This window comes from Oryctolagus cuniculus, chromosome 7 (assembly GCF_051225735.1).
Source record: "Oryctolagus cuniculus isolate XC-2025 breed Fujian yellow rabbit chromosome 7, ASM5122573v1, whole genome shotgun sequence".
Lineage (NCBI taxonomy): Eukaryota > Metazoa > Chordata > Mammalia > Lagomorpha > Leporidae > Oryctolagus > Oryctolagus cuniculus.
In genome coordinates, this window is record NC_142873.1 from 67,937,192 (window position 1) to 67,953,253 (window position 16,062).

Below are 16,062 nucleotides of genomic sequence, written 5' to 3' on the forward strand. Positions count from 1 at the left end.
AATTCTTTATTTATGGAAAATTTCAAACACATATTTTGTATCTACTGTAGTCACCTAACACAGTAATAAAATTAACAATTTTGTATTATTATGTAATATCTAGATTATTTTTTATTTTTCCAAATTGTCTCAAAAATTTGTTTTTTTTTCCCCAAAGAAACCTTTTATTTAGGTATACAAATTTCATAAGTACAACTTTAGGAATATAGTTATTCTTTCAATCATACTTGCCCTCCTACCCACACTCCCACCCTTCCTCCTCCTCTCTCTCCTATTCCCAGTTCCATTCTCTGCTAAGATCCATTTTCAATTAACAGTATGCACAGAAGACCAACTCTATACTAAGTAAAGATATCAACAGTTTGCACACACGCACACACACACATAGCTGTTTGAGGAGAAGTTTTACAGTTAACTCTCATAATACAAATCATTGAGGACAGAGGTCCTGCATGGGAAGTTAATGCACAGTGACTTCTGGTGTTAATTTAACAGTTAACACTCTAATGTATGACATCAGTGACTACCTGAGGCTTTGACCTGAGCTGCCTAGGCTATGGAAGCCCAAAAAATTTGTCAGTATTTAGACAAGGCCATAAGCAAACTGGAAGTTGTCTCCTCCCTTCAGAGAAAATTACATCCCTTTTGACGGCCAATTCTTTCTGCAGGGGTTTCACTCAGAGTTTCTTCATGTAGAACATTTTTTTGCCACAGGGTCTTGGCTTTCCATGCCTGAAATGCTCTCATAGGCTTTTCAACTGGATCAGGATGACTTAAGGGCTGATTCTGAGGTCAGAGTACTACTTAAAGTGATTGTCTTTTTTTTTTTTTTAAGATTTATTTATTTATTTGAAAAGCAGAGTAACACACAGAGAGAAGGAGAGGCAGGGAGAGAGAGGGGTCTAAAGACTTGGGCCATCTTTTACTGCGTACCCAAGGCAAGCCTAGAGCTGGATCATAAGTGGAGCAGCTGGGACTTGAACCAGCACCCATATGGGATTCTGGCACTGCAGGTGGCAGCTTTACCTGCTATGCCACAGAGCTGACTCGTATTGTCATTCTATGAGTATGCTGTTTGAACTGTTTCTCATGTTGAATATTCTCTCCTTTTTAATTCTATCTAGTATTATTACCATACACTTGATCCTATTTATATGATCACTTTAACTCTTAATCCCATTTATATGTTCACTTTAACACTTAATATGGTAATTTTAACACTTAAGATGGCATTTTTACCACCCACCATAATGGGAGTTCCGGTCACATGGCAAGTTTTTAAATTGTACCCTTAGAAGTAAGTCCATAGGAATATATGCAGAGCTATACAGCTTTACAGTTACAAACTTCCTTCTCTCTCTCTTATTCCCACTCTTATTTTTTACTGAGATTTATTTTCTGTTGACTTTATACACATATGATTAACTCTATGTTATGTAAAGTGTTCAACAAATAATATGAAGAGAAAACAAAAAAATCCTGTTCCTCGGCAGACATGGCAAGGGCTGTTCTAGTTATTGCTTCTTGAAGTGTCAATCTCACTTCTACATATTTCCTTTTAGGTGTTCTATTAGTTCTCACAGATCAGGGAAAACATATGGAATTTGTCCCTTTAGGACTGGCTTATTTCACCAAGTATGATGTTTTCCAGATTCATCAATTTTGTTGCAAATTACCAGATTTCATGTCTCTAACTGCTATATAGTATTCCATAGTGTATATATTTCATAATTCTTTATCCAGTCTTTGGTTGATGGGCATTTAGGTTGATTCCATGTCTTAGCTGTTATGAATTGAGCTGCAATAACCATGGGATTATAGATAGCTCTTTTATTTACTGATTTCATTTCTCTTGGGTAAATTCCCAGGAGTGAGATGGCTGGGTCATATGGTAGGTCTATATTCAGATTTCTAAGGTATCTCCATACTGTCTTCCACAGTGGCTTTACCAGTTTACATTCTTACCAACAGTAGATTAGGGTACCTTTTCCCTCATATCCTTGAAAACATTTGTATTTTGTTGATTTCTGTATGAATGGCATTCTAACTTGGGTGAGGTAAAACCTCATTGTGGTTTTGATTTGCATTTCCCTGATGTCTAGTGATCCTGAGTGGTTTGGCCATTTGGATTTCCTCTTTTGGAAAATGTCTATTTAAGTCCTTTGACCATTTCTTAACTGGGTTTTTTGTTTTGTTGTTGTAGAGTTTCTTGATCTCTTTATATATTCTGGTTATTAACCCTTTATTATTAAATATTGTTTGAGTATCCATTATGTTCAGTTTCAGTCTAGGAACTGTGGAAATTTCAGGGACAAAACAGACAAATCTCTGTCCTCATGAGGTTTAGTACTCAGTGAATTAATTAAATAATATAGATTGAGTGGTTACATAGAGGAATCCAGACCATACTCTGTCTTCTGCACTTTTCTAGAAAGTGACATATGCACTGTTTATTTGAATACCTAAACTTCATTAGTTTATGTTTGTGTGTGTATACATGTATGGAAGATAGAATTTGTATTTTAACAATTATAGCTATATGATCTTTCTCAAACTCATATTCTCTTTAGTTCTATATTGTTCCAGTAAATAAGAGTAATTTCAGATGGTGAGAGCATTTTAATAGGAAATTCCAGTTTTCAGTTTGTCATGACCCACATCTTTCACTGTTCTATAGACATTGCATGTTCAATGTACAGACTAACTATATTCTGTAAAGAAATTTTCAAATGTGACTCTAAGGAAACATTTTCATTTTCAAAATTAAAATAGTAAGATATGTATCAATTATTTTTTATTTACATAATACTTTAAAATGTTCTTAAACTCGTATTTTATAAAATTGTAAATTTTTGTTTTAATGAAACTTCCATTTACTAAAGGAAGCATATCACTCATGCTTGCATAGTGGAGGAGTGCAACACAGTAAAATAAAGAATTATTTTTTAGGAATCCATTATTTGGAGAAAGTTTCATTTTATATAGAATTAGAGTAATAAAATGCACAGAAATGCTATCACCAGTTATTATTTTCCATCTTTGACGGGCATTTTCTCTAAAAGGCTTAAGGAGAGGTAGCAGAGAAAAAAAGATGGTGGTAAAAATTAATACATGAAGAATGATCTCCAAATATGTGGTTTACTTATTTGGTTTGGATCAGTGGCAGTAAAACATTAAAGTCATAATGAATTGGCAAAAAGTCTTTTATATTCATATTTCAAAGAGAAAAGTCACCTTACTAATAAGTTCGAAATTTATAGCCAACTCAAAAGCTATGAAATGCGAAGTAAATGTCAAATTCTATTGTCATCTTTCTGTGAGTTAGTAGAAATTGCATGTAATGCAAAGGCCGTATTTGACCTTTATGCTGACATTAGCTGTATGAACTTGTCCTTTGAGTCTAAGTGTACAAATACAAGTTAAAAATATTACTTGACATCTAATGTTTCCTGTCATTCAAAAAATACTTATTTCTCAAGTTAATTTTAAAAAGTAAAATCTAATATCTTCCTTTTTAGTTTTCTTATTTTAAATTATACTATTTTGGAAAGTAGTTGTTCATAATAAGTATCAGAAGAATTTGTTTTAAGAGAGGAATAAAATTGCAGTAACATATTTTAAATGTTACATACTTAATGAAAATTTGAATGAGAAATCCTCTTGTAAGTTGGGAATCATGTAATTTTTTTAGATTTTAATTTAAATTTCTTTCATAATAGGTTTATTTTTTGAAATCCACAAGGAATGAACATATTGTTTTGGTCTTGATTTGCATTAATTTGATTAGTAACATTAAATGAAGAAACAAAAAATTTTGATATTAGATATGTTTTTAATACTTATTGGTCATGTTGACATGAAATAGAACATACCTTTATTAATAAAGAAATGTAGTAGAATCACAATTATCACGATTGTTTTTTTTTTTTTTTTTTTGACAGGCAGAGTGGACAGTGAGAGAGAGAGACAGAGAGAAAGGTCTTCCTTTGCCGTTGGTTCACCCTCCAATGGCCGCCGCTGCAGCCGGCGCACCGCGCTGATCCGATGGCAGGAGCCAGGATCCAGGTGCTTTTCCTGGTCTCCCATGGGGTGCAGGGCCCAAGCACCTGGGCCATCCTCCACTGCACTCCCTGACCATAGCAGAGAGCTGGCCTGGAAGAGGGGCAACCGGGACAGAATCCGGCGCCCCGACCGGGACTAGAGCCCGGTGTGCCGGCGCCGCAAGGTGGAGGATTAGCCTATTGAGCCACGGCGCCGGCCACGATTGTTTTTTTTTACTAGCACAATGAAAATGTATTCTATATATTTACTTATTTATTTTTAAAGATTTTATTTATTTATTGGAGAGGCAGAGTTACAGAGAGAGGGAGAGACAGAGAAAGGTCTTCCATCAGCTGATTTACTCCCCAAATAGCTGCAGTGGCCAGAACTGAGCTGATATGATGCCAGGTACAGGAGCTTCTTCTGGGTCTCTCATGTGGGTGTGGGGGCCCAAGCACATGGATCATCTTCCACTGCTTTCCCAGGACATTAGCAGGAAGCTGGATCAGAAGTAGAGCAACTGGGACTCGAGCCACTGGCCATGTGGGATGCAAGCATTGTAGATGGCCTAATCCACTGTGCCACAGTGCCAACCCCCTGCAGTATCTTCTTAATAGCAGATCCTGGAGATGGTCAATTATTACCCCTGTAATAAATCAGAAATAGTCTATTTTTATTTTTGTTTTTTTTTTCTTTGCTTTTTATTCTGTTGTAAAGACAGCACTTGAGAAGTATAAATATTAATAAACTTGTATTAACTCAGTCTGTATTGTTTTATGAGTACCATAACAAACTACCAGAGACTGGGTGCCTTAAATTGCAGAAATTTATTTTCTTACACTTCTGAAGGCAAGCATTGTGTCAAATAGTGGCAGTTTCTTTCTTCTGAGGCCTCTTTCTTTGCTTATAAATGGCTGTCTTCTCACTTTGTCTTTACATGGTCTTTCCTTTGTCCCTGTCTATGTCCTAAACTCTTCTTATAATAGACCAGCCACATTGATTAGGGCTTATCCATTAATGGTTAAATCTTAATTACTTCTTTAAAGACCCTTCTCCTAATGCAGTCACAGTCTGAAGTACTGGCGGTAAGGATTTCAGCATTATGAATTTTAGGAGACACAGATTAGCCCATAGCACTCAGTTTAGGCAAGGTCATTTTGCCATTGATTATTATTGAAAAAGATGGTTATGCTTGCAACAGAGGAGATGGTGTTGTGGTGCCGTAGGTTAGGCTGCCACTTACGACACTGGCACCCCATAACTGAACACTGGTGCAAGTCCTGGCTGCTCTTCTTCCAATCCCGCTTCCTGTTAATGTGTCTCCAAAAGCAGAGAATGATGCCCAAGTACTTGGGGCCCTACCACTTATGTGAGAAACCTACATGGAATTCAAGGCTCCTGGCTTCAGCCTGCACCAACCCCTGTCATTGCATCCATTTGGGCAGCAAACTAATAGACAGAAGTCTCTCTCTCTTTCTCTTTCTCACTGCCTTTTAAATAAGTAAATAAATAAATGAAAGAAGTCTGCTTTAGAAAGAAGTATAGCTGTCAGATTGAAGGAAAGTTTTCTGATTCTTAATGATTCTTGCAGATTGGTTTGGCTTCAGAGATAGAACCTGATGGTGTGCAGAGAGACAGGAAGGACTGTTTGAAAGTAACAGAATATTTTCTTAAGTGAAAAACTGAACTTATTGAAGAAATGATCATTAATTTTCATTCCACTTCATAGACTTAAGATTTCACTCTCAAATCTTTTCCTTTTATTATGCTTCTTATCTGAGTAAATGAATTTGTTACTCAGCCATTAGTTTATTCCAGAACCTGTGGAATTACTATACACTTCTCTCTTACACATTTGTCCTGCATTTATCCATGCCACTCCCATTCCACTCTAATGCTAGCATTCAGTATCACAATGTCACGGGATGGTTTTTCCTAATTTCTCTACTCTATGTACTCATCCACTCCATTCTTGCTACTGCTGCCTTGATGTTCTGAACACTTTATTCAAATAGACTTCTGATTCACCTGACTGTAAATTGGAAACTTGCAATTCACCCTCCCCTTTATTATCAAATTGATTTTGTTGTCTTTCAGTATTTATCAGTTAATTACAGTGTTCAACAACATTGAGTGATGCATCAAACCTTCAGGATTAAATTGACACACAGAGTCTTTTCTAAGCTGCTTCCTTAACTTGTTTTGTAAAATCCTCTCCTTCTACTCTATCCATGTTCACCATCATCACCATACAAGGCCATGATATTTCCTTCTGGATCTTTTTCATCGTGCTATACTCCTGTATGCTCATAAAACATTAAGATTTTTCAAAGAAGCATTTCATAAAAATGTTCATTCTCATTGAGATACCCACATGTTAACAAAGACAAGAATGTGCTACAGAAGATTGGAAACTGGACGATTTTATAGAAAATAGTTGTTCTGTTACTTATTCCTGTACTAGGGAGATAAAAAATTTATTCTAGAAATTTCTGAAATTCAATCAGATATATAGTCAATTGTTATTTGAAATCTTCTTCTCCAGATATTACCAAAAGTAAATGGTTCTTTTACAATGTAAAAAAGTCCAAGTTTTAATATAAAAGTTAAGATCTTTCAAGATTCAGAATGCAATTGAAAACCTTATAGAATTGTAATCACTGGTTGCTAGGACAGACAAGACAAGCCACTGCTTTTCAATAAACATTTAGCTAACAACTGAAGTACATAGCAACTGTTATGGTTATATATGGATTCTCACTGCTTATCTTGTGATCTTGTTATGTTATAACCATATAATCTACCATAGGTCACATTATTCGATCAGATGAAACTGAACATGTCAGTTTATCAGAACCATTGGTCATTATCCAGAGTAAGTTGCTCTGCAGTACAATTCGGAGAATTCTTAGGCTGGAAATTAATATCAGTCAAGCACTGGGTAGCTTCACATACGATGAGGAGTTACATCTGAACATTCAGAAACATAATATTGACACATTGATGTGTGACCTTAAGGCACTAGATTGATTATATGTACCACACTTTTTCACTAAGTGTGTTTCTACACACACTCACATAGCCCTAATTTCTTTTTACTTGTGAATTTTGAAGATCACTATGTAATTTATTTCATAGTACAGAAAAAGGAAATATCTAGGTTTTGCAAAATCTTACTGTATATCCAAAACAGTTAAAAACAAACAATAAAAATTTGTTAATGCATATACTTTCTTTTGTTTTGAAAGGAGGGTATGCTATTATTTATATAATTGTTATTGCAAAAATGTGGTGAGATCCATTGGCAATGCATGGGACATGTAGGAGAACCTCATATGTTTAGTGTCTATTTAGTTCTTTTACATTTTCATTGCTTTCCTCCTATAGATCCATATCATCTATAGAAAAATACTATAGTATATACCCTGTTAACACAGGTTAAGATTACAAGGTATTACATCAGCTCTACCTTAATCTTGAATTGGTGGATCATTAGAGTAGTATACCATTTTCATTCCTGTCTGATATCAGATGCCAATTTTTACTTGGTAACTTTTCCTCTTTTCCAACTGTGGAACTTTTTATAACACTATTGAACCTAAATATTTATAATGCATTCAATCTGTCATGATGCTTTTATTTACAGACTGTCTTGCAACATGTCATATGATTAATATATAAAACACTGTAAAATGCCTTGTGGGAAAATAGTACTGTAGATTTTTTACTGAATTTTCCAGCTTCTTTGCAGCAGTTTTTTTTTTTTTTATAGCTAACCATTAAACACCTGAAATAAGAATTTATAGTGGAAAAGTTGGCAAGATTCAATTTAGTGAAGTCAGATACCTTAAATAGAATAGTAAGTATTTAGGAAACCAGTATTCCTGTCAAAAATACTATTTTAAATATATATATATTATATATTTTATATCATACATATGTTTGTGTGTGTGTGTGTGTGTGTGTGTCTGATACCAGTACTTTTGTGTTTCAGCAACAACTCATTTGGTTTATTATATATCAAATAAGGATTTTAGAATTTTTAGTCCTGGAGAGGACCTTAGAGATTATCTGTCAATACATTCAATTAAGTCAGGTGAAATCAAAGGAAAAGCTGGCAGAAAACTTAAGGATTAGTATTTTCGATTGAAATCCTCAATGAGGCCATTTCTGAGTGATGTGTTCATTGGGATCAGTGAAGCCTCATTATTTTTTAAAATAGAATGAAGAACTGTGTATTCAAATTTCTCTTCATTATTTTCACTGATAAAAATTCATCTATGGTTACTCGGTGTTATAAATTGATCAGTTGGTGATTGAGAAATGCCATCAATATATTTATGGAATTTGTAATTTGCTGTGTGTTCAAAAGCAGTCAGCCTCAGATAATATTAGAGCCTGTGTTATGTATTTACCAAAATTTATATTGTGACATGACATGAGAGTAAATACTTTTAGGTTGGAACTGCTAATAATAGCATGATCATTCTACCCCATATAGTACTCAGCTTGGATTATTTCTGCTTTTGCTTTCTTTCATGTTTCACTAACAATTCTATAAGCATTTTCTTACTTGGATGATCCCTGGGCATACCACCAGGTTGCGTGTACTTTCAAAGCACTTTTTTGAATGAATAAATGAATGAATTGACAGTTGAAGGAAGGTACCAAACAAGTGGAATAAATCCAACAAAATCAGAGAGGTCAGTGGATAAATTTCTAGAATTTAATGAAATTTATCACGTGGATGACTAAATAAAGTATCTCATGCCCTGAAACTTTATGGAGGTTGTATACTTTTGTAGTGATAATAAGAAATTACAGATAGATATCACTAGTAGGTACAGGAGTGAGAAAAACATTAAAAGAAAAAAACTGGAAATGGAATATCCATAAAGGGCTCTGAAATGCTCCAACATTCTAAATAACTCCAGTTAAAAGGGACAGGGCAAACAGGAAAGAGTTTGAAATAATTCAAAGTAGAATCAGGAGTTCTAACAATTCAGACTTATGTGCCCAAACTGAGAAACTTAAAATCTCCAAGTTAAATAGATATCACCCTAGAAATTCCTCTGCTCCTGGGTATCATTATTTTTTTTAAAAAATATTTATTTATTTGAAAGTCAGAGTTACACAGAGAGAGGAGGAGAGGCAGAGAGAGAGAGAGACAGAGACAGAGGTCCTCCATCAGCTGGTTCACTCCCTGATAGGCCGCAATGGCCGGAGCTGTGCCAATCTGAAGCCAGGAGCCAGGAACCAGGAGCTTCTTCCGGGTCTCCCATCAGGTACAGGGGCCCAAGCACTTGGGCCATCTCCTACTGCTTTCCCAGGCCATAGCAGAGAGCTGGATTGGAAGTGGAGCAGCCAGGACATGAACTGGTGTCCCTATAGGATACTGGCATGCAGGCAGCGGCTTTTCCTGCTACGCCACGGCGCCAGCCCCAGAGTATAATTCTGAAATAATTTGCATATGGCCCACAGATTCATATACAATGAGCTGTATGTTAAATTGGACTCATGTGGAAGTAGATAGTTTCAGGAGCAAAATATTTGGGTCTTTCTTTTATTTATGGTCCAAAATCTCTTGAAATAACTCTTTAGATAATTTTATTAAATATTTATAGTCTCTTTCACTTTAATTGTATCACATAGATTTCTAAAAAGTGACTTTTACTATTGCAATAAAAAACTCCTTTTTTCTTAATAAAAATGCACTCAGGTCTTTTGTGACATAGCAGATTAAACTGCCACCTGCAAGCCAGCAGCTCATATGAGTGTCAGTTCATGTCTTGGCTGCTTTACTTCTGATCCAAGTCCTTGCTAATGTGCCTGGGAAAGAATTGCAAGATGCTGAAGTGCTTAGTTCCTGCCACCCAATATGCCTGGCCCAGTCCTGGCCATAACAACCATTTGGGAAGTGAACTAGCATATGGAAGATCTCTGTTTCTCTTTCTGATTCTCTCTGCAACTGCCTTTCAAGTAAATAAATAAATCTTTTTTAAAAAGTGTACTAAACCTCTGCTTTTTATTTATAATCTAGATTCTTCTGGTATATGTATTTTTCATTTATCTTAGTCAGAATATCTCTTCTTACTGATTCCTCCAACAGAACGCAATAGCTGACTATGTTTTCACTTTAAAAAGTCTCATATAAATTTGCTTAAGAGTAACAATTCAGTGTAATTTAATTGAGCTCTTTAGTCTTTTTTTTTTTCCCTTTGGAATTACCTGTATTTATACCTCATTTGTCCTGTAGTGTGCAAAGTTCACTTGAATGAAGTAAAATTGAGTCTTAACTAATGAATGTCGGCCGGCACCGCGGCTCACTAGGCTAATCCTCCGCCTTGCGGCGCCGGTACACCGGGTTCTAGTCCTGGTCGGGGCGCCGGATTCTGTCCCGGTTGCCCCTCTTCCAGGCCAGCTCTCTGCTGTGGCCAGGGAGTGCAGTGGAGGATGGCCCAAGTCCTTGGGCCCTGCACCCCATGGGAGACCAGGAGAAGCACCTGGCTCCTGCCATCGGATCAGCGCGGTGCACCTGCCGCAGAGGCCATTGGAGGGTGAACCAATGGCAAAGGAAGACCTTTCTCTCTGTCTCTCTCTCTCACTGTCCACTCTGCCTGTCAAAAAAAAAAAAAAAAATGCATATGTTACAGGTTTCTTTTGGAAGGAGAATTTATTTCTTTAAAAAAATTTTTTTTTAATTTAGTAAATATAAATTTCCAAAGTACAGTTTATGGATTACAATGGCTTTCCCCCCTATAATTTCCCTCTCGCTCGCACCCCTCCCATCCACCGCTCCCTCTCCCATTCCATTCACATCAAGATTCATTTTCAATTATCTTTATATACAGAAGATCAATTCAGTATATATTAAGTAAAGATTTCATCAGTTTGCACCCACACAGAAACACAAAGTGTAAAATACTGTTTCAGTACTAGTTATAGCATTACTTCACATTGAACAACACATTAAGGACAGATCCCACATGAGAAATAAGTACACAGTGACTCCTGTTGTTGACTTAACAATTTGACACTCTTGTTTATGGTGTCAGTAATCTCCCTAGGCCCTAGTCATGAGTTGCCAAGGCTATGGAAGCCTTTTGAGTTCGCCGACTTTGATCTTATTCCGACAGGGTCATAGTTAAAGTGGAAGAGGAGAATTTATTTCTAAAATAACATAAGACGATAAGTTAACATTTACAGCTATTTGTAAAACAGATATGAATCTCTCAATCCTGTAGACTGTTCTTAATATTAAATATAAGTAACTTATTTTTGTTTTTCAAGTATTTAAAAATAAACTACATATTTTGTTGGATAAATCTTGCTGTGGACATATGTGCATTTCAATATGCTGACATCATCACGTCTGCTTCTTTGCAGGGGGACATCCAGCAATTGTTGATCACAGGGGACCCCAAAGCAGCATATGACTACTGTGAGCATTATAGCCCAGACTGTGACTCTTCAGCACCCAACGCTGCTCAGGCTCAGGAACCTCAGATAGACGAGGTGAGAGGCCTAAAGCAGGGAAGGTGTATCATTTCGATGGTATTGACTTCCTAGTAATGTTTTGACTTTTATCTCTTAATTCAATTTTTGTTAAAAACACTTTGTATTTAATTGTCTAGGAAGTGTGCCTTATAGGTATTTGCTAATTCTTCCCTCTTTTTAAACTATTTTGTTACTTGGAATGTTTAGAAATAGAGATATATCATTTGTATACTGTACACATCAACATATCATTTTTGGGTAGAGGGAGATTATTCCTAACAGTTCTGTGTCTGCCCTTAGCTCTTAAATAGGTGACATATCTTCTGTGTATTTGCCATTTCCCAGGCCTTCGACAATTCACATGGGTGAAAAAAATGGCATTACTAGTATCTTCAAGTTTCCATAATTAGAGGTTTTATTTTTTTAATTTCTCATAGGAAAATTAAGAAAGAAAGCAAACTGGAAGGGTCTTTAGCTTTTGTTGGGAGCAAAACTATGCTGTTAGACATTTTCACGAAGCAAAGAACGTTAAATTTTAGAAGAGGAACTTTGAAAACCTCAAGAGTGCTATAAAGTAGCTCAAATAGCATTTTTCTCCCTTTCTCATATACCATTTGGTGCTGCTTTTGAGTTTTATTATTTAAGATAGATTAAAGTTTTGTCTCTTGATTTATTATTTTTTCTGAATGTGAATTCTATTTGAATGGCTAAAAAATATTTCACACCAATTTCCTTTTTAGGTATGATAGTGAATTCTGTTGTACTGATCTTTTCCATTAGCGTTTTTCTTAAAACAGGATAAAGTCTTAAGAAGCCCACAGGAAGGCAAATATGAGAGAGCAAGGAGAAATTACTTGGGTATATTGTTTGCCTGTTTCACAGTTCTCAAGTGCCTCATTCTCTTTATTCCCTCATGATTCACTAAACAGATTTTCTGTGAATTTAAATACAATAGGTAAAATATCAGTCTGGTTTAGTGTTTTTATCTGAGGATTTATATGATGATTTAATAGTAAAATTTATAGTGTTTAGTGTACATATTCATGATTGGTGATATTTGTTTGCTCCTTTCTAAAGAAAGCTAACATTTATTTTAAGCAAGTTATAGCTTTGATTTTTGAAAGGAGGAGAGTCCATATTTTTATATATCACATTGAGGTGTTTGGTGTGCGTGTTAAAATGCTGTTATGTCAGGTGAGGTGAATTATTTTAAGTGAAGATAATTTTTATCCATGTTATTAAGTTCAGTTACAAGCAGGCAGAGCTACCCTTTTCTACTTTAGTTGAAGATATGTTTATTTAAGAAGCTATTGAGACGTTAAACTTGCTTTTACCAGAAGCACTTGGTGAGAAAAACAACACACTGTTCTAATAGAAACTGGATGAAAATCTAGTTGGCTAATGCAGTAATAGATTCCTTTGTTACCAGTTTCTACATTGAGTGTGTCACAGTGAATTGTTTTATTCTTTTGTAAGACAGAATCAGCTTACACTTTCTTCTCTAATTAAATTACACTGATACCTCAATAATAAGATAATCATTCTATACCAGTATTAAAAAATAGTCAAATTAGTAAGCAGTCCTTGTATGAATTTGATTTGGACCCTACACTGGTCCTTGTCCCTCGCCCAACTCCTGGGAGATGCCAAGCAGTTTGGAATTCAAGCCAAAAAAACACCTAAACTCCGCCCACTAGGCAACACTAAGATGCCCCTCCACAGCACCAGACGCCAGATGCTTGGAGAGAAACCCGCCATGAAAAGGTGGAAGTCTGAGGACGTCGCCTCTGCCCATCCACCAGTGTATTGTCCCCATGTGATTCATTCTTAATGTGTTATACATACAATAATATTTTATATGGAAGCTGCTGTTTTTAAGAAATGATGAAAAAGAAAAATGAATCACAGGAAAGAGAGTCTTTCATAATGGAATTTTAAAAATAATTGACTTCCCATAGATATTGTTTAATCATCTTTTCACTTAATATTTGTTATACATGCTGATTCTCATTGGTGCACAGAATTTAGTTGATGGTGTAATTTTTCCAACAAATTATGTAAGAACAGACTTTTTTGACATTTACAGAAGATCCTGTCTCCTCACATACTCTAATTTCTGCTATCCTACTCAGAGATCAAAGTTGAAATCATTCAATTACTGCATGCCTTTTTGCAAACATTATCTAATTCATTAGAACTAGTTTGTTTTTTTTTTTTTTAAGATTTTATTTATTTATTTGAGAGGTAAAGTTATAGACAGTGAGAGGGAGAGACAGGGAGAAAAGTCTTTCTTTCATTGGTTCACTCCTCAAATGGCCACTATGGCCAGGGTTACGCCAATCTGAAGCCAGGAGCCAGGAGCTTCTTCCTGGTCTCCCATGTGGGTGCAGGGCCCAAGTACTTGGGCTATCTTCTACTGCTTTCCCAGGCCAGGACAAAGAGCTGGATTGGAAGAGGGACAGACAGGACTAGAACTGGTGCCCATATGGGATGCCAGCACCGCAGGTAGAGAATTAACCTACTGCACCATGGTGCCGGCCCTTACAACTAGTTCTTTCTTCAAGCCATTTTGAAAATTACATCGAGAGAAGGTAAGAGTTATCTCCAGAAATAGATTATATGGCTTCATACAGACCAGCAGTGCTCTCAGGCTACTCTATCTCCTAAAGGCGAATGCTATGTAGATAAAGAAATAAGAACAAAAGCAATGATTCTTTCCTTTCACTCTTGAGCAAGCACTGAGAGAAATATGCTTTTAAGTTCTTGTTGAGACTAACATGTTACTTTCTCCATGATTCTATTCTGATTCTGGTTGGTCTTCTTTTGGAAAGATTTCAAATGGAGCAGTGAATTTCAGAAACTAGAAGAGGTCCCATACAATATAAAAACATGATACAAAGTAAATTGACTAATTTTGTGTGTGTGTATATATACATATATATACACACAAAATATATATATTCCTTTTGTGTATATGTATATACACAAAATATATATATATTCCTGAATACTAGACTTTAGCTAAAATGTAAGTAAATGTTTTATGCTTAAAATTGGCCATTTATGTCTTTATTTATTGCTTTTTGTTTTCAAAATTCACTGTGGATATGCATGATTCTTCAGTCTGTTTAATTTTAAATCACTAAAGTACAAAAAAAATCTTATTTTAATGCCTTTATTTGTTTATTTTGAAAATTCTAATATTTCTTATTCTAATGTGGATTGCTATAACTGCAGAAAAATTACTTATTAGACTTTATATAATCTCCATGAAGGTCTGTTGAATATGTAGACAAATTTGGCATTTAATTATTTCACTTACCTAGTCATTCTATTAATAATCCTTACAACTAAATATTTTAAAAATATTTTATATTTTATCTTGCTTGCAAAAGTATGAAAAATAAAAATGTTTAAAGTATTTTATACTTTCATTTTTCTATTTTCCCAAATTTAATGTGAATGAAGCTTTGTTGAATTACTTCCAAAACAAATTCGTTTGTAATGAAGCTATTATTAAAGGGATCAGATCACAAATTCGTTTATTAATTTCATCAAATTGGAATTGAATCATCACGAAGTACACTGAAGCAAGCTCTACATTTATATTGCAGTATGACCTTCAACTGAATCATCTAGCAAAGGTCATTCTTGAGGGTATTTCATTAGGGACTAGATGTACAAAATTGCCACGGAATTAGTTTTGAACAGACCCCATTATATGTCTTTTTGAAATTTGCATTCATTTGCATTGCTATATCTAATGGACCTTATTAGAAGGCAATGCAATCACAATTTTCTAAAAGATTTATGGTCAGCAGTTATTCTGTTGGCACATTTAAAGGGATCAGTTGAAATGCCATGAGAGGTTCAGCTGGCACATATTCGGATTTTACCCAATGTAATAGGGAATTACAGAGAAATTGCTTTTTGCATCTATATGTATGTATTTAAGAGTTTAATCTTGTTGACTTTACTGTTTATTTTATGTCATATATCAACTTAGTTTATTTATATGTATTTTATTTAAACAAGTTCAATATATTTCATAATATCTGTATTCTTGATTGACAAACAAAATTTTCATAAAGATATTTAGCATTGATGATGAACACTTGTTCCTTAAGTATGATTCTTTCATGTCCCTTTATTAAGAAGCATACCATTTTCCAATTAAATTCTTTTTTTAATGAACAGTAGAGTTTATTTTATTTTTTCCCAGATATCTTTTATTTCTTCATGTATTTCACAAATATGACTTTTGGAACCATACCCACCCTCCCATCAAATTCTTTTAATACAGAACAGGCATAAAATACTAATTCAGATGTGAATTTAGTTTTAGTAGTTTGCGATTTCTAAGTGAGATACCCTTTTTTTTTTTTAAATTGAGAAAATCAGTAATTACAAAGATTAAAACAATATATTAACTGTAAGCATCTCTATTTTTAATCTTTAAGGCTTCACAAGTACTTGGTGCTCACTTTGATTTTAAGTCTGTAGCAAATTAGATATTTTGTATAC

The 16,062-nt window shown here is 34.9% G+C and overlaps 1 protein-coding gene across 7 annotated transcripts in view; it reads left to right on the top strand.

Moving 5' to 3' along the window:
- COL11A1 (collagen type XI alpha 1 chain) overlaps positions 1-16,062 on the top strand; it is a 208,602-nt gene that overhangs the window by 50,124 nt on the left and 142,416 nt on the right. For all 7 annotated transcript variants that reach the window (XM_008264806.5, XM_089337031.1, XM_089337028.1 and 4 more), the window contains exon 5: positions 11,428-11,556. In XM_008264806.5, coding sequence (XP_008263028.2) covers positions 11,428-11,556 — 129 coding nt within the window. The remainder of the gene's footprint in view (positions 1-11,427; positions 11,557-16,062) is intronic.